Below are 18,401 nucleotides of genomic sequence, written 5' to 3'. Positions count from 1 at the left end.
CACAATGAGCTGGGCTGAGCCAGCTGCGCCGGCCGGGCCCGGGTAACCACGGCAACGCGGCGGCAGGAATGCGCTTCATGCAAGGCCCTGCTCCTCCCGCGGGATGCGCAACAAGTGAAGCAAAACTAGTGAGGCGAGAGGGAGGCTAGGGGCAGGGGACCGGCGCCCGGAGACCTGACTTGTTCAGAAATCTGAGGGCCAGCCACTCTGTGGACTCCCATTATGCCAAACCCCTCCTCGCTGGGTCCCCCGCTTGTTTCAAGGGAAGGAATGGAGACCCCTGGACACACCCTCAGGTCTTTGTGGGTGCAGTGCAAGGGGTCTGCGGGCGAAGGGCAGCTGACACGAGTTCGATCTCAAGTTCTCTTGGATCAATAGAAGTCCCTTCAAAGTGGTCCACGTCTAAAGATGTGTGACCATCATACCAGCTTTCCTGGACGGTGCCAGTTTATGCCTGTGGATGGGCCATAGTTATTTTAAAAGCTCCCTCCCGGTTCACTCTTAAGTAACCCTAAATTATAAAGCCACCCTACTATCTAAAGTCTTTTTAGGCCCAAAGAGATCCTAATCCAAATCTTAGGTCTTCTCTGAACTCCTCCAGAAGGCCTGTATAGCCCAATCCAGGTATTTAGGTTAAGCAGCAAACAGCCTGTAATTAACAACGAAGGGCCATCCACCGAGAAAATGGGGACCTGCGAAGACAGAATACTCTCAAATCCAAGGGCAGGAAGACTTCCATGACCCGATTAGGGTCACCACTGGCAAGGCCACACAGATGTCACTGAGAAAATGTGAGTCTATTAGTAACAGGATGGCCGATTCACAGATGGCCCGTTAAAGTCTCTGCCTATGGAACGTGCCAAAGGAAAATCTGCTGTGGAGCGGGAGTCCCTTGATGTAGATTTCCCTAAGCAGTGTTTCCTCCAGTTAGGGAGGAATACTCGTGATGCGGTGGGGAATGGGCAGGGGTGGGAGAGGGAATTAACATTTACCCAGTTCTTATTATGTGCCATTTAATCTTCATAGAAGGTCTTCCATGTAACTTGTATGACCCTTCTATTTTTATAGCTAAGGAAACACGGACACTGACCACATTATCACACAGAGTTGAAAGTTGCCTGACCCCAGCAGCCCTGCTGTTCACAGAGACTCCCCAAACCTTTGCTGTTTCTAACCTGGCACTATTGGCATTTGAAGCCCAGATGCTTCTCAGCTGGGTGTGAGAGGGCTGTCCTGTAGGAGGTTCAGCAGCCTCCCTGGTCTCTACCCACTGACTACATGCCCTTGCTCTCCGTGTTTCGACAATCAGACAGCGTCTCCAAACATCTCCAGCTGTCTCCTCTGTGGGCAAGATTCCCCCCTCTTGAGAATCAGTGGCCTTGGGGATATTTAATATCCAAACTCAGTTTTAATTTTGACTTCTACTTTTCTCAAAATTGTAACTTTTATCTTCACCAAAGGACAGTCATTTTTATAGGGACAAGACAGTGTCATTTATTTACTTTGTATCTTCACTATGCTAGGGACAAAGCATGCCAAAGGTACTTGTTAAATTTCAACCATAATTTAAACAGAAATTAAAGCAAGCCTGAATTTATGCAGTGCAGAGGTCTGGAAGCTAGGGCAGGCTTCTCACACACACAAGGCATGGTCTTAGTTCTTTGGAGGCGTCATGACCGCCCCTCTGGTCCTCAGTAGAACACTTGCTACTCACAGTTATTAACAGGAATTAGATTCTAGTTGATGCCAGGCCACCTTTCTGACTCCTCCTCCTTTCCTGTCCTTTTAACACATTTCTCTGGTTCTTTCCAGAAACAAGACCAACAGTGGCTTCTGAGCAAGCTCAGGGCAGAGCAGGCCAGCTCTAGGAAAGAGAGGTGAGAGGCCCACCGGAGAAGACCAGTCTGCATTTGATTTCCCTTTCCTTCCACGGGAGCCTGCAGGGTCTTCTCAGCTCCCCTGGAAACTTGTAGCATAAATGTGTGCAGGAGGACTATATACGGTCCTAGGGCAACTGACTTCACCTTGGACCTTTCATGTGGGGCCAGGACGTGCAAATCATAATCAAGTCTACAAATGGAAATGTGGGCACCGCCCAAATCACAAGATGTTCCAAAGGAGTAATCACCAGATTTATGGCTAGAGTGTGGCTCTGTAATTAATTCTTTCTCTCCCTTCTGCCAGGAGTAAACTTTTCCCTCCTTCTCCCCCAATTCGTTTTCCCTCTTCCTCTGTTTGTAAATCTTCACTGAGAAACAGCAGCAGGCACTCTGGAAGATCAAAGTTTCAGCAGGCAACAAAGACCTCCACCGAGGCTGTTGCCATGGGAACCCTGGGAGCTGAGGCCCTTCTAATCGGCAAATCTCCTTGGTTAAGCAGAACCAGGCTGGAGCTGGGGCTGGTGGCAAAGAGGGAGAGAAGGGGGAGGGGAAGCCTTGGCAACAAGTAGCCTTTCTGAGCAGCCCGAACTAAAGTCACCTGGGTGGGGGATGGACCGCATGCAAATTGAGGCAGCCGTAACTCAGGGGTGGGAGCTTTTCTGCGCAGCCTTAGGAAGCACCCCCACCCCAAATAGCGTTTAAGTTACCTCTAGGGACTTGTACCGTCCAAGAATTCTCTCATTTTCTATTAGGTGCTTAATGGCTTTTTAGACCAATCGACAGAAAAGCTCATTTTACACTCGCATAAAAATTTCAGGCACAGTCACAGGAGGGGGGGGGTGAAAGAAAAAACAGGAGCACGACAGGAAAACAAAGGTAACTCTGCAGCAGTACATTCGTGGAGAAAAATCAATCCCAAATTAGTGCCTCCTCAGAAGGACCTGCTGAGAGCATACCTATTTCTGGCCTCCTGAATTAGCACTGCATTTGGCCCATAAAGAAGCAGAAACTATGATGAATTCCACAAAATGTTAACAGTGTGTGTTTTTGCCTGCCTGGCATTCTTCCTTTGGAATCAACTGCCTGGTTTTTCCCTAGGGAGCTACTTCTCGTCCCTGTCACCTCATCGCATGTGGTTCGGTTGGGGCTGAGGGGATATACATTCCTCCCCCAACACGCAGACTCCCCAGCAAAAGGATTTCAGCAGAAACTATGCAGAAAGAGGAACTTTATCCTCCTGAGATGGAAGGGATGAGAGAGCTCAGATGCCTGGATCTGCTGGGGCCACTATCTTTGCCCCCTGTGGAAAGAGTCTGCCTAAAAATGAAGCAATCGCGGAGGAACGGAGCAGGAGCCCAGGGTAAGGAGAGCGATTCCTTGACACACAATCTGAACACCAGGACTCAGCCATGTTGGAAGCTAGGAATACCCCTGGGTGTATCCACACCTACACCAAAAAGTTCTCCTAAGCTAGTTGGAGCCTTTGTGCCTTGCAATCCAAAGAGTTTTAAAAAATACAACAGTTAGCTGTAGACTGTGAGGTTTTGGGAGATACTTTCTGCTTTTGTACCTTTTGTTTTTGAAATGTTGACAATAAGCATTATCTTTTTTTTGGTGAGACAAATCAACCTTATATGAGGCATCCTTCTCTATAGAGAATTAACTATAATCTATGGGTCTTTGAAATAGTCAGAATCTTTGAAAGGACACTGAAAAACCATGTAGTTTATCCTCGTACCTCAGGCAAGAGACCTGGTTCATGTTAAAGCCCATCAGAGAAGGGAATTTCTCTAATTTCCCTCAACCACCCATAATTTCCAAAAATTGTTATTTACTATTGGGAATGTCTTCCTTAGCCTAAATCTAAACCCCTTTTGGCTCATGTCCTGGTATTCTATTCTCAGGCCAGAGACAGAAGTGTTCACCCAGCCACATTTCCATGGCGACCCTCTTCCCCTTTTTCTAATTAAAGGCCCTTAAACAACAACAAGCTTCCACATGGGACATCAGAAGCAAGGGGTCAAGCCCTCATATTGTGCATAGAAAGAAGTAAGAACAAGGCAAGCTGCTTTTAGATTTTAAAATAATAACTTCCCTGCGTGAGCTTTCCTGAAATGGTGAAGTCCTTTTCCTGCCAGCTGGATCTGCCCCAGGGGACTTTATTCCTATCCAAACAGTGGCATGGTTCCAAGTTAGAAACAGTCTGTCCTTGCCACTGATCCTAGACCGATGCCTAATCTCAGGGTGGCAGATTTCTGGACACTCCCACCATCTGTGGCTGCCTGCTAGTATAGCCCTATGATCCCAAACATCTGTCTAAATATTTCTAAGGTACCTGTCACTGTCATCTCAAAGCACCCAAAACACATGTGTACATTTCCAATTTCTGAGTGACTTTACCTTCTGAATCATCAAAAAGACATTAAAGGGTGTTTGGTCATCGTTTTCATGTTTTGTGTTGAATCAGTGGTTGTGCTCCCATTTCTGTGAATCGCATGTCTTTGGACATTTCTGAAACCTCTGAAAAAAGCAACCATAGTGTTTGCGGATGGTTCAGAGGTATGGTGGGGGGGGGTAAGAAGAAGGCCTGAGTCATGCTCAGTGGGGTGGTTTTCAACCTAGACCAGAACAGCTGTGCCTTTGAAGTGAGGGCCTAGGTCAATGGTTGTAGCCCATTTCACTAAGAAATAAAAGGAAATACTGAAACAAACACGGGATAAGCAGAAATCAGGACCCATGCCCAAACAGCATCCACACTGGTAGAAAACAACTTATTTTATAGCTTCCTGATACCCATTGGTTGTGTGATACTGTAGAAAGAAATAGGTCTAGGACTCAAAATGCTTGAGTTTGATCATCAACGCTGTCTTTTTTTAAAAAAGAAACTGATGCAATAATCATAAAAGTGGAGCATTAATGCTTTGTTTGGAAAGTGAGGGAAATAATGCCTGCCCTCCTACCTTACAAGATCATTACAGACAAATTTTGTGAACTACAACTTATCAGTTTACATTAATATTACTAGTGGACCTAGTGATGCCAACACTTTGGTGGACATTTACTGCTTTTTGGTGTCCTATATCTATTCTTTCTTTTTTTTGTAAGTGTTCTAATGTACCTTAGGGAGGGTTCATTCGTTTCTGCTTTTTTTGTCTTTTTAAATTGAGTTTATTGGTACTTTTTAAGCATACAGTGCAGTTACATTTATCATTTGGATCTTGTACCTTTACATGACAGATCCTGGTTCTCATTTTTTCCCTACACCCCTGCCCTCCCTTCACCCACTCCACCTTCCCCTATTTACAAAGACTTTGTTTCCATTTTTTCCTTTTCTCATATTTTTTTCTTTTCCCTTATTTCCTTTCCCCTACCCTTTCCACTTCTCCTACACCTTTAGCCCTTTTCTTCCTATTTCACATTATTGGTTACACAATTTGGCTCTTATTTACATTTTTACTTTCTCAAAAACCAGAGGAAACTATTTGGTATTTACACATGTGCATCTTATGTATGTCACTTAAGATTATGGCCTCAATGTGTTTCTGCTTCTTGCTGGACTATTCATTCACCAGGAGCCCTTCCTCTCCCAAGGCTAAGCAGACAACTGACCAAACTAGACTAACTGGGCCGTCTCTCTTAAGACTGATTCTCTAGCAGGAAAATGCAAAAACAGAAAGTAACATTTGAGTAATATATTTTTGTCTGGCAATGGAACCCTAAAGATATTATCCATCAATTTTTGCTGCTTAGACCTCGAAACATCTCTTGTCAATATCAGGTCTGGCCACTAAAATGTCCACATAAGCTTCTTCTCTCTTTGTCTCTCTTTCAGCAGCTAGAAGCAGATGTCTCCAGTACTGCAGAGCCAAACAATAGAGATGTCTGCAGTTCTACACCCTCACTTGGAAAGGAACTACCAACAGGAGCCTCCTAACCCACATCTGACCGTGAGAAGATTAAGTCACTGATGTTTGAGGGTTGTTTGTGTAGAAGCTAACAAGTGCTTTCCTAACATTCGATCTTTTTCTGAGACTGATTCTCCAGTCTTTTTTCAGTTTTGATAGCCTTTCAGTAACTTCCTTTCCTGCTTGAATAATAACCAGAACCTACTTCTATTGCTTTCCAGCATAGTCTATGATGGATCTATCACTAAATTCAAATAGCCAGATGATTATAAAAAATGAGATTATACGACGTTCTGTCACTCAAGACTGTAGATGTTTATTGTATTGACCATTTAGAGTCAACAAAATACATACCCAACACTGACTACATTTCAAAGGCACAAAGTAAGTATTCTCAATCCATTATCTCTAATCTTCACTTTTGCACTGAGTTCCAGACCTACACTTCCAACCATCAGCAAAGCATCTTCACCTTGGTGTCCCAGGCATCTTATATTCAACAAAACCTGAGCTCGTTCTCTTGCCTCCCTAACTTGCTTTTCTACCTCTGTCCTCTTTATTCGTTGATGAAATTGATGGCTACATAACTAATTAGAAATCATGGTATCCTGTTTGATTCATCCCTTTCTCATTTTCTTTTCATACATGAGTCACCAACACCCATTGCTTCTAGCTCAGAAACCTGGTGTCTGCTCTGATTCCCTACTCTGGTTCAGCTTCTTGTACTTTTTACCTGTGCTACTGCAGCACACATTCCTCTGGCTGTCCTCCCTGAGACACAGCCGGCCCTACAGCTGAGTATCTTTCTAACTGGACATCTAATCTCCTTCTTCTGTCAAGGTTTCTTCCTTGGCTCTACAAGAGTTTTCAGGAGGAAGTCCAAACTCAGTCTTCTGTGTACAACACTTCATAACCTTGCCCTATTAACTTTTCCACCTTCACCTCTCTAAGTAAAACGAGGAAACTAAATTCTTCTTAGAATTGCCTCTGATTTATCTCTTTGACTCATCTTTCCTTATAGTTCATCATCTGAAATTCAAACCAGTTTTCTGCGCCCCATTTTGTGATCATTTCCAAGAAGAGAGTACGTGGCTGACTCCTTCAAGCTATTAGTAAGAGTCTCTCCTTCATTCTTTGTGAGATTAGTCCTGTTAGCTCTGACTACTGCACCAGACCACAGCTTACTCTCTCTGGCTTCTTGGTGCATGGGCATCACCCACTATGTTCTTCTAACCAACCCATACCCCTGCCTGTCACTATGATGAAGATTGGGTCCTTGGGGGTAGTTTTCTTATTCATCACTATTACCGTTTATCTGCTTTTAATCCAAGAATTTAGAATTGAAATGAGCTCAAAGGTAACGTAGTTGAGTACCTTTTCCTATGCAAAGCTTCATTATATAATAACTGCTTAGAAATATTCTGCCCTCTTGAATTCCTTCAGGAACACAGGACCCATTACTCCTCTAAGAGCGCTCATTCCATCTCTAGATCTCCAGTTGTTCACAGTTCTTCCTATACACTGAGAGGAAACTCCTTCCCCTTGGAACTTCCACTCCTGATTCAGTTGCACCTCGCCAGACAGTGTTTCCAACCCGTCTTGTAAACAATTTCTCTTCAGGCATTTGGAGACACTTCCCACGGTCCTCACTGTAAGCCCTCTTTCCCTGGAACAAATCCTCTACCATGCCTTGTGCAAAACTCAGTAACTGAGCCAGTGGCTCGTGCATGTTGTAACTGACACTCCGTGGACTCCAGTGTCTTCCCACTCCTGTCTCCACCGACGTGGGTTTGACCTCAGAAATCAGGCTGCTCTCCAGTTTCACATAAAAGGGAATACCTAACAGAAAATACATCCTTGGCCCGGAGGATATAACAATCAAACAGTTTGAATTTTTAAAACTGTGACAGTATTTTGAAACATTTTATAAAGGAATGTCAAGACAAACAAGACTCAGAATTTTGTATTTATACTTCTTACACCCAGAAAATTTTCATAGATTTCAAACTAAGCCCTTTAAATAACACAAGTCTGCCCTAAAACGTTTCCATGACAAATTTGTCACACTTTGAACATTACTAATTAATGTGGAACATCACAGAGTCATGTTTTTCTCCCTCAAGAACCCTACCACTGCTTCTGCTGTGATGAGTTTTGATTTCCAAGCTTCCCAGTGCACAGTTCTCCTCAGAGTAACACTGATTTCTGTTCTTCATCTCTCCTCCCATCACTGTGACCACTGGCACCTGAGCCTTCCTTTCACACCCCACCCTCCAAAAAACGACCCCTCCTGGATCCCAAAATAGCATCCTCAATCCAAACTGCATTGAATTTTTAGATCCAGAGGAACTTCACCTGGCAAAGCTTTTATTCTTTTCATTTCCCCACATTTGCAAGACAACTAGGACCAAATTATTTAATGTGTTTTTTACCTGGCCTCCTTTTCCTACACAGACAATTACTTCCCCACACATGGCTAACCCTGGCCAAATAACTGTGCTCACAATTAGCTAATTGCAGGCTCAATGAGCCACTTGTTCCCGCAGACTCTGCTATTAGAGCTGTGTGATTAAGCAGAAATTTATCTTTTTTACTCCCTTCTGATTTACAAAGCCACAGCAGATTCCAAATCTGATCTCCCTGTGTTCTTTCACAGCATCAATATAAACCTCTTACACTTTTATTTCCTTTTGAATATGTCATATTTTGATTCTTTTACAAGTCACGGCAATTATACTTTATATGCTGGAACCAAACAGTATGCTTGCCTGAGGCCAACCTTCCAATAAGATAGACCAATTTACCTTAGTCCAACTTGTAAAATGTAATGCTAAAGCATCAGAACGGTTGCTTTGCCAAAGTCATGCAATTATGATAAAGACTAAAACTAAAAATTCTCAGTAGAAAATGCCACTTTCTCCCTGGGGATTGAGTTTCCCACAAAGGGTAAAAATTAGCCTTCAAATGCATTTGCCTTCGAAACAGGGGACCTTTACATAGTCCCCAAATTGCTGTCAGATGGTTTTTTGGAAGTGCCAGAGACTGTAATTTATTTTGAAGAATGACTTCAAATATATATTCTAAACTACCTTTTCTCCTATAATCGATCCAATTTCTTTTCTTGATTTCTGTATGTTTTATTCTAATTTTCTTTGTTGTTGTTTCTTTTAGATATATTTTAAGACACAGACTCACTCACTATGTAGTCCAGACCTCAAACTCACGATCCCCCTACCCCAGCCTCAGTGTGAAGATTAAAGACATGTGCCATCACACCTAACTGCATTATTATCTTCTTATTCAATGAACAGTTATAGATATAAAATATACATCACATTTCCCATTTTCAGTTTCATACAAAGGGATTGTTTCCCACTAACATTCCTTCAATCCGCGAAAGATGAAAAATAGCCAAAAATAAGGAGTTTTCAGCTATGAACATATTAACATTAATAAGAATTAGATGTATTTGCTTTGAGAATGACTCACTTTTAGATTTCAGGAGATCCACCCTCCAGTAAAATACAAGCACATCTCCCAGACAGCTCTTTTCCTCCGGGCACCTTTTATGATCCAACTCTCCAGTGTGCAGCCATCTTGCCTTAGGACTATCTTTTTTTTTAGTTCTGGTATTGGGGATCAAACTTGGGTCATCAAGCTTGCGAGACAGGGAGCGGAACCACTGAGATAAATCCCCAGCCCAATCTTAGGACTATCTTAAGTCTCTAGGGATGCTTACATCCCAGTGAATTGTTCTTTTTCCTTAGTCTCTATCCTATTTCAAAGCTCTCGTGTTTTTCTTTAACAATTAGCATGTAAAAAGACAAGTAAACCATAAGAGAGAAATCGGGGTTATAGGTTAAAGTAGAATGGAGGAGAAAACAACTAAGAAATCAGAAGAAACTTTGGGACAATGCTAAAAGGGTAGGGACGCTGCCTTTAAGAACAAGACACTGTAAATAAGCTACTGCTCAGAAAAAGCATATTCTCTAACAGTTTTATCAGTTCACAGAAGATAACAGCTGTGTATGCAGCCTGCCAGTGCACACCGCAAGGAGTTGTGAGAAGGACACAATGCAAGCCATCTAAGATGGAAATGGTGCCTCTGGTTTTCACTTACCCAACACCAGCAGTTCCACCGAGTCCTCGTTTTTGCCTTCCAGGTCATCAGGGGTGGTGATGATGCAGAAATAGAGTCCACTGTCTCCCCACATGAGTTTTCCAATTTGAAGATCTGCATCTGTTATCACACACACACACACACACACACACACACACAAAAAAGCCCAGTTCTAAAATTCTGTCCTAGGAAAGAAAAGCATTGGCAATGAAGGGTTTGAGGGGAGACGGGGAGAGACCTAGTCGGGTCTGCTGTGTTCAATTTCTTCACTTGGAGGTGGGTGAAAGATGTTTGCTTCTTCAGTAAAACCAAACCAACAAAATAATAACAAAAGTAGCATCCATGAAGTGAGAAAATGGGAACATAGCTACAAACTGATCTCAGCCAGCTTCGGGGGAGGGGAAAAATGATGGCTTTGAACTAGCCCTGCAGAGAACCCTGAGAGCCAGATAATTTGCAGACTAATTATGGACTCGTGGGAATAAACTGACTTCACAGGAAATCTTCAAAATTTGAATAATCAATTAGGTCCTCTCAGACTCTTGGGACCTTTTCTTATGCAAAATTTAGGAAGCAGGAGAAAGGATAGAGTTGATACAAAGCCCTCAGGGCTCAGGCCATGAGTCTTCCTGGCTTGGTAACTTCCAAGCAAGCATCCCTTCTCGCAAAGGAGGAATTTCTTAGCAAATTCTGCTCTTTCAGGTTTGGGAAAGCACCATAAAGTGACACTGAGGTGTAGGATGTTTGACTGAAGTTCTCTCATTATCACTCACTTCATTTAGTTCTGAAAATAAGCTCCCAGATTCAAGGCCAGGGCCTGGAAAGACTATTCCAAGGCTCATCTCTGTGTTCCCCACCTACTATACTGTCCACTCTTCCTACCCACCACCACTCCAATAAATCAATTTGCTATGGCTCTTAATGCTCCCATCTCCAATAAAATTGGATTCTCAAGGGACTGAAAGGGTGAGACTCATATTGTCCTGGGTATGGGAAGAATGGAACTAACTTCCCTCCCATTTCCTAGTTTCAAAGCAAGGGCATTAGTACCATGAACGATCGTGATCTCTCTGCCCCTGTAGAAATCTCCCAGGGTAACGGTGGAGCCCTGTTTCGAAGCCACCACCCGAACGGTCCTCCTGCTGTCTAAACAATCCAAGTACGGGTCCCACTCCAAGTTTCTCTTGCTGAGAGACTGGATCCGGGTAGAGGACATGCCCAGGGACTCCCCCATGCGATCCTGGCAGTAGGACTTGAACTTCCACTGCACAACTGCAGGCTGATGCGAGGACGTGGAGAAGTGGCAGCGAAGTACAGTGGGCTGGAAGAGCATAGCCACTTTCTTCTTGTCAGGCACTGTGACCTGCAGGCCTTCAACCACGGCTGCAAAACAAAAGGAACATGTTCAAGCAGTATGCGCATCCTGAACCTCATCTCCCACCTTTCCTCACCCCATTTAAGTAGTTATTGAGTAAAGTCAAATGGATCTCTCTCTCTCTCTCTCTCCTCTCTCTTGGTACCAGGGATCGCACTCAGGACCTTGAACTTGTGAGGTAGGTGGCAGAACCACTGAGCTAAATCCCAGGCCCCAGATTGATCACTTTAATATTTTCTTCTCCCCTCTTTAACTCCACTACCATGGCTTTTGTTTAGGTCCTCTTTGTTTCTTACTTATAATATTGCAATATCCCTTTGTCTGATCTCCTCACACTCAGTCCATCAACATCCAGGACATTCTCCTTGCTGTAGTTCAGATAATCTTTCTAAATCTGACTGCTCTGGCTCTCTTTCTTAAAGCCCTTCACTCACCCTACATGCCTTTCAGGATAAAACCCAAATCCTTGGCAAGGCGTCCAAAGTGCTCCATCATCTAGTTCCTCTTATGCCTTCAGCCCACCTCTTTGAAACACCTGTGAGCCCAAGCTCCAAGAATATTAAATAGCATCAGTTTCCTCAAGTGGGACACAGTGTTGCACACCTCCAGGATCTGCACATGACGTTCCCTGTCTCTGTAATGCCATCTCCTCACTTTTCTGCTTGGAAACCCTTTTACCTTTCACAACCCAGTTGAAAAGCTTCTTCTCATAAAGCCTGCTATGACCAGTCAGTCCATCATTTCTTCCCCTGCACCATCACTATTGCTAGCATCCTCATGTAGATGTTTACTATAATAATTTTTGCCTGATTTTATTTGTGTGCCTTTTCTTGCTACTCTGGCTTCTAAAGCCCGTGGGTGCACAACGGATATTTGATAAATAACAACAATGAAACAAAGAAGTATGACTTCAAGAAGAAGTGACTTCCCTTCCAGCTGGTGACCAAGTAAAGGGGACAGAGACAAAGAAGAGACGAAGTCTGAGAGAAATCAGGGATTTCAGATCAAAAGCAGAAGACTGAGTTCAAAGGCTCTAAAGGGTAATCAAAAAGACAAAAAAAGCTCTAAAAGGCAGATGAGAAGTTTAAGGGGGTACAATGATCCAACCTGAGGCTTGGTAACCAAAAGAGAAAGGGAAATTTTCTGTGAATGAATGATCAGGGGTATGTTTGAGGGACTGGCAGTCTATATGAAGTCAATGGTTGGGTCTAGAAATTCCGAGCAACAAGAACATAGTTCCTTAGTTGAACAGGAGAGTCAGGCCTTTCTACTTTAGAAACTTCTGTTAGAAACAAAAATAGAATTATGATGAGAGTCAGAAAAAAATAAAAGGTTATGAAGACATTAAAAAAAAGGTTTTGAATTGAATGCTGGAGGCTACCAAGCCAGCTTCAGGTAGATCAGGGTGACAGGGTCACCCCAGAACCTGAGACATGCAGAGAGAATTGCTTCCCACTAGGTGTCCCCTGTCCTACGTGCACAATGACATCCCACGAGGCAAACTCACTCTTGCAGCTCCAAGACATGTACTTAGGAATGTGCCTCTCTGTTCAAGCTCCCTCGACACAGGCAAGAAAACCACACTCCCATTCGCCCTCTAATTTCTAGTCAGTGTCTCTTCAGTGAAAACCTAACCTCTAATTTCTGTTAGGAGAAAAAGGCTTCCAAGTTCTGTGGAATTTGGAAGTGAACACATCAGAGTATCTGAGATGCTTCTAGTCTCAAAATGCTTTAAACCTGCCATGTGCTCAGTAGCTACCTATGCATAAATAAAGGAATGAATGAGCAAGTGAATTACTATTAATATGAGAATTGGAGAATTTCTAGGACTCTGCAGAGGAAACTAGTTAAATGAGTCACAGATAGCGAAGTATAGTAAAATAACACTGGCACCAAATAGGCAGGGCTTTGAATATCATCTGGCAATGTACTAGTGGTACAGTCTTAACGAAGTCTGAAGCAATCTGAGACTCGTCTCCCTCACCTATAAAGTGAGCACTAATAATACGATTCCAATAACAAATGGTGTCTCATTGGTTGCTGGCAGAGTAGACTGAAGAGGGGAGCCTTGTGACAACTAAAGAGCAGATCTCCAACGCCTGCCTTCCCTCGCCTTTCCTGCCTTCCCCTCACTTCCCATCCAGGAGCTCATCACCGCCACCAGGTCTTGATTGTAGCTACGCTACATAGATCAACTCCAGGGCAGACATTTCCATCCCGAAGCTCCATCCCTGTGCTTCTCTTCACCACTCCAAAGGCCGATATGGGTGGTTTTGAGCTCCCTGACTCATGCAGCTGGATTAGAGAATGAATTGCTTTAAAGGTTTTGCCTTAGAGTCCATCGCAGTCATTTATTTACACAGATTTCTGACTTGTAATTCTTCAAATCCTTGTTCACGCTTCAATTCTTCAGGTGATTAAAAAAAAAATGGAGCAGAGAGGTGAGATGACTTCAGTTAGCAGGTAGAGGTTGGAGAGTAAGTCACAGACAGGCACTGCGGCCAGGCCACACTGTATACCTGAGCACACCGTCCTTTTGCCCCACTCCCAACAGAAGTTCCCCTGGGGAGATTACAGTGCCTAGACTTCCAAGGGTAAATAAAACCACCAAAGGGGACAGGTGCTACACAAGTGTTGTGCAGTTTTCAAATCTTACTTATTTATTTATTATTTTGGGGGAGAGAAAGTTACGCTTCAAGTTTTGTTTATTAGATGATTAAAAGTATCAACCTCCTCCCCAGCTAGGTTCTCTGTTCATGAGATTAGTCATCTGAGCAAGCAAACTATTGGACCCTCCTTATCGATTATTATTAAGTCTTAGCATCTTTCACGACACAAGCTCACGCTCTGAAAGAAAAGAAACACATTCTCAGAAAAGTTTACTTTTTTACAGCGTGACAGCTCAAGCCACAGATTTTGGAGTCCATCTTAAATTAGAATCTGGGCTGTACCTCTTCCTAGCTACATGATCTCAGGCAACTCAGTTTCCTCGTGAGTAAAAGCGGAGTAACGCTAACTGCCTTATGGAGTTGGAGTTGTTGGAGAGCTAAATGACATTTTATTCTATATACGTAGGACAATACTTGGTACATACTAAGGCCTCAATGAACACAGCCACCGCTGCTGTTGCTGCAGCTACACGACACAGTCCGTCAACTTCAGTGAAGCTGCAAACCCGGGGCTAGGCAAGCACAGATATCAAGGTGTGAGCTGCTGCATTTGAACAGGGCAGGGTGGGTAGGAACTGCACAGCATCCTAGAGTTTACACTGGGGACTCAACAGTGGCGGTGTCTGGGGGTGCTCACCATGCACATTACTTGTGAACCTCCTAAAAGACAAAAATGGAGCGTAACCCCATGTGAGTGTGTCTCTCTGTGTGTATGTGCATAGGCAAGAACACACCCGCAGGTGCAGCAGGACTCTACACAAAGGAGGGACCTGGAGAGCTGGAGAGGGTAGGACGAGAAATTCCAAGTAAATATCAGCTTAGTGAATCTTTGAGACCAGAGTGAAGACTTAATGCTAAAATGTGAATCTCTGTCTCAGCTTTATAGGTTTCAAAATTTAAGATGAATACCACCCACTTCCCATGTCTGCCCTGACCAACCTTACCAGGAACCCCATTCCCACAGGAGGATGGGATCTTCTGATCCTAACCCTGAATCCCAGGTGAGAGATTGGGTTCCCTAGGCCCACTGAGCAGCATCTTTCCCTCAACATCATTGACCCTCTATGAGACTGTGCTTCTACAATGGTGCTTGGATTTGCAATCCAGTTGCCTGATTTCTAGGGCGCTGATACCAGCTCCGTCTCCTAAAGGGTAGGTATTGTTTCCTACACCCTTTGCACATGGCTGATCCAAATCTGAACCTTCAAAAGTAGTTTCCATGAGACCTGTACTCCTACCCTACAGATTAGGAGTGTCAGAGATGAGTGTTAACTGGGGTGGGGGCAAGGATGATCAGTGCTCCATTTGGATTGGGGACACCCTCTCTCTGGCCCTTGGTCCCAAGAGATCTGCCCTGGAACTAAGTCAGTGTCCTGAGTTAGGATCCTATCTCTTAGGGTTTCTTTTCTTTATAAATTATTTTTGTCTTTCTATTCCACTGCTTACCCGTTGCCAAAAACCCAGTACTTCTTAAACTGGAAATCTATACAAGCATATAAGAATATCTAACTATAACTTCGAGTGCCAGATAAATAAATTTCAAATTTTCAACCTCTTTGTTTTCCTGAGTTGTGCATTTAATGTAAGAAATACATTCGACCCCATGATTCCAACTCCCAATTCTATCTGAGATCCTATACCACCTCAGGCCTTATCTGTGTATTTAACAAATATACTTCATATTAAATCTGTAAACCTCATTCACATCTCTTCTTTTTTTGCCCCGATGCTTGCTTGTAAACTCATCCTCTCTCTATCCCTAGCTCTTCTGTCCATACAACACTTACCCTACTGCCCCAGATAGAAACCCTAGCCTTTACAATTCCCTCTGTGACCCTGGCCACACTGAGTTGATCACTAAGTCTACATATTTCTCAAACTTGATCCTTCTCTGTCCCCGCTGTCAAAGGAGGATTCTACTTCCTCCTACTAGATAATAGTTGTAAAGCGCTGTGTCAGGGATTGTGCGAAGCACTTCTCAGAGAATGACTTCTCTCAAAAACCCTACAAAGTAGACATTATTATCACACTTATTTATGACGAAGCAACTGACGCACAGAAGGTGTACATACCCTGCCCAAATGGTCCGGTAGCAGATGTAAGTTAGGCTTGAACCCAGGCTGAGGGGTTCTAAAGCTCCTCACCATTACTTTACATTAAGTCTTCATTGCCATGTGGGCCTTGGAATAACCTCCTAAATGGTCTCCCTGCTTCCAAACCACTCCACTCTCCACATTTTTTCTGTTCTTTTAAAAACACATATCATCAAATCACATGAGCTTCTTGCTCCAGTGATTCCCAAATTACATCCCGAATAAAATCCACATACCTTGACATGGCGTATAAGGCCTCCATGGTAACTTGGCCCCACACCTGCTCTAGCTATACTGAAATATTTTCCATTTTTGGACTGTGTGCTAGTTCCTCCATGTGGGGAAATATCAAGCATTTAACTGAAGGAGTTCCTAGGAGACAGAGGAGCACTGAGACGGGGTTCTGCACACATAAGGACAGATACCGCAAGCACTCTGAGAGGAGGCCTGGGTAACAGCCCATGGAACTTGAGTTTTGAACCTCTTATTAAAGTGTAACCAGATCCCTCTTATCTCTAGGGTCCTGTTTTGGGGTATGAAGATTGAAGCTGATAAAACAGCAAGTAGCAAGTGGTGGGGGCATGCCCAAATGCATGTTTATTAAAAAGAATAAAAGGAAAATCTCCCCACTAGCTGGGGCGGGGTTTCATAAAGCAGACGACGTAGATGTTTAAGTCCATTGGCCTTTTATACAGTTTCTGGGAGCAGGGATGCTCCCAGTTGCAAGTAGGCCTTTGATGTCTGGAATGCAAGCTGCCTGTTGGCATTTCACTTCCTCCACCTCTCCATCTGTTTAGGGACCTGTTCTTTGTCCACTGCATTCCATTAGGTCCTGACAGTCAGTTTGCTCAAGCTAATTATTCGGACCCTCTGGTGTGTTAACTTGTTTACTTCCGGTTAACTATTCAGAACCTGCGTCTTATCTGCCCAACTTCCCCTATCTTCTTGCTTCAGTATCTAAAGCAGATGCTGCAGAAAACTGGGAAAATAGTTTAGGGAATAGAGCAAAAGACACACAAAGAAGTAACACCAAATAAGGGATCATACTGTATAGAGCACATCTGTAAAGATGAGACCTCCTAAATTAAAAAAAAAAAAAAAAAAAACTTTTTAAAGAATTCCTGACTGAAGAAAGCACTCAATGGCATATAGAAAAGCACAGATGAGTTTCTACATCTGCTATCAAACTATTGTCTTAATCTTTTTTGTCCCCTGATCCCCAGGAAGACTTTCCTTTGACTATTCAAATTTAATTCAGTCAAACACATATTCTAAAACACCATGCTAAGTCTGGCAACAGACAATAGATCAGCCTTTGATCTTGAGAAATTTCATATAAATTTGGTTTTTAACTGTAATTTCCCTAAGGGCAGGGACCAGGAGTTGGTTGACTGTGTCCTCAGTACACAGAGAAGTCACAGAATATAGCTGCTCAAAAACTGTGGAGTGAATCAACAAATGAACAAATGAAACTGTGATTCTGACAAGATTTTCCTAGCAGGCGGACCCCAGTGTGGGGAAACAGCTTCCGGCCAATAACTAGGAAGCTGTCTAGAGGGGGAGTGACAAGTGACAGCTCAGAGCAGCAGCCCCCTGTCAGTCACAGGGGCAGGTACCTGTCACCAGGCAGGGAAGATCAGCTCCAAACACCTAGAAGCCCTCCCTGCATGTGACAAAATGAAGTCCTGCCCCAAATCCCATGTAAAGAAAAGGAATCTATATATTCTGAACTATGTTCTTCTGAGAATAACAAAAGCAGACTCGAAGGCAAAGCTGTTCTTATTTTAGCACTTTCATTTTTTTTCAAAGCAAGTTCCTTTCCCCCAGTAGTTGTAAGCTATTCCTGCCAGCATCTTTGAGAGGCAGATCTGTAAGCACAGCCCCATTTCAGAGAAACAAAGCTTGCTGCTAAAGGTCATAGGAAATGATTGCTGAAGACAGGCATCTTCAGAAATTGTATATAAAGCGTACCTATTTCTTAACTCTTCAAATCCCCAAAGTGGGATTTGACAAATTGCTCATTCTCCTGCATATCTTGGCCTTCAGACTACTAAGATGTCTCTTTATTCACTATGATAACACAAATCTTTTTTTCCCACCTTCAAGTTAAGTCTTTTTAAAGAGAGTCATCTTTTGTTTTCACATTTTTAACATATTGTCCAATTTCGTGAGACACTTTTAGAGACAACTAATGGCAGGTTTTCCACATGTAGGTAATGAGTACGGGATGCACAAATGCGTGTACCAGGACTAGATATGGAAAAAAGGGCTGGGCCTCCCTTGGTACCATTGTCAGGATGAGAAAAAAGCATTTGGGGAATGTTGACCTACAGACTAAAGGTTTAAAGACAAAGAAAAT

General features: G+C 43.3%; 1 protein-coding gene and 1 long non-coding RNA gene across 5 annotated transcripts in view; one reads left to right on the top strand and one right to left on the bottom strand.

Annotated features, from left to right (window-relative positions):
* Nucleotides 1–18,401, bottom strand: part of Ildr2 (immunoglobulin like domain containing receptor 2) — a gene marked incomplete at both ends in the record, with an annotated part of 51,337 nt that overhangs the window by 25,934 nt on the left and 7,002 nt on the right. The window contains 2 exons of the mRNA XM_010634002.3: nucleotides 9,906–10,025; nucleotides 10,956–11,288. Of these exons, the coding sequence (XP_010632304.2) occupies nucleotides 9,906–10,025; nucleotides 10,956–11,288 (453 nt within the window). The remainder of the gene's footprint in view (nucleotides 1–9,905; nucleotides 10,026–10,955; nucleotides 11,289–18,401) is intronic.
* On the top strand, nucleotides 10–9,026 carry LOC104868964. 4 transcript variants are annotated; one of them, XR_004517979.1, is made up of 5 exons: nucleotides 10–791; nucleotides 1,813–1,877; nucleotides 2,979–3,240; nucleotides 5,713–5,827; nucleotides 8,957–9,026. It is a non-coding gene; the product is annotated as an uncharacterized LOC104868964 (long non-coding RNA). The 4 variants fall into 4 exon arrangements; XR_004517978.1 differs by having other exon boundaries at nucleotides 5,713–6,169; XR_782146.2 differs by lacking the exon at nucleotides 8,957–9,026 and adding an exon at nucleotides 6,007–6,195.

This window comes from Fukomys damarensis, unplaced genomic scaffold (assembly GCF_012274545.1).
Source record: "Fukomys damarensis isolate Sample0158 unplaced genomic scaffold, DMR_v1.0_HiC HiC_scaffold_19, whole genome shotgun sequence".
Classification (NCBI taxonomy): Eukaryota; Metazoa; Chordata; class Mammalia; order Rodentia; family Bathyergidae; genus Fukomys; species Fukomys damarensis.
Note: the sequence above shows the minus strand (reverse complement) of the source record. Positions and strands in the feature narration are given on the sequence as shown.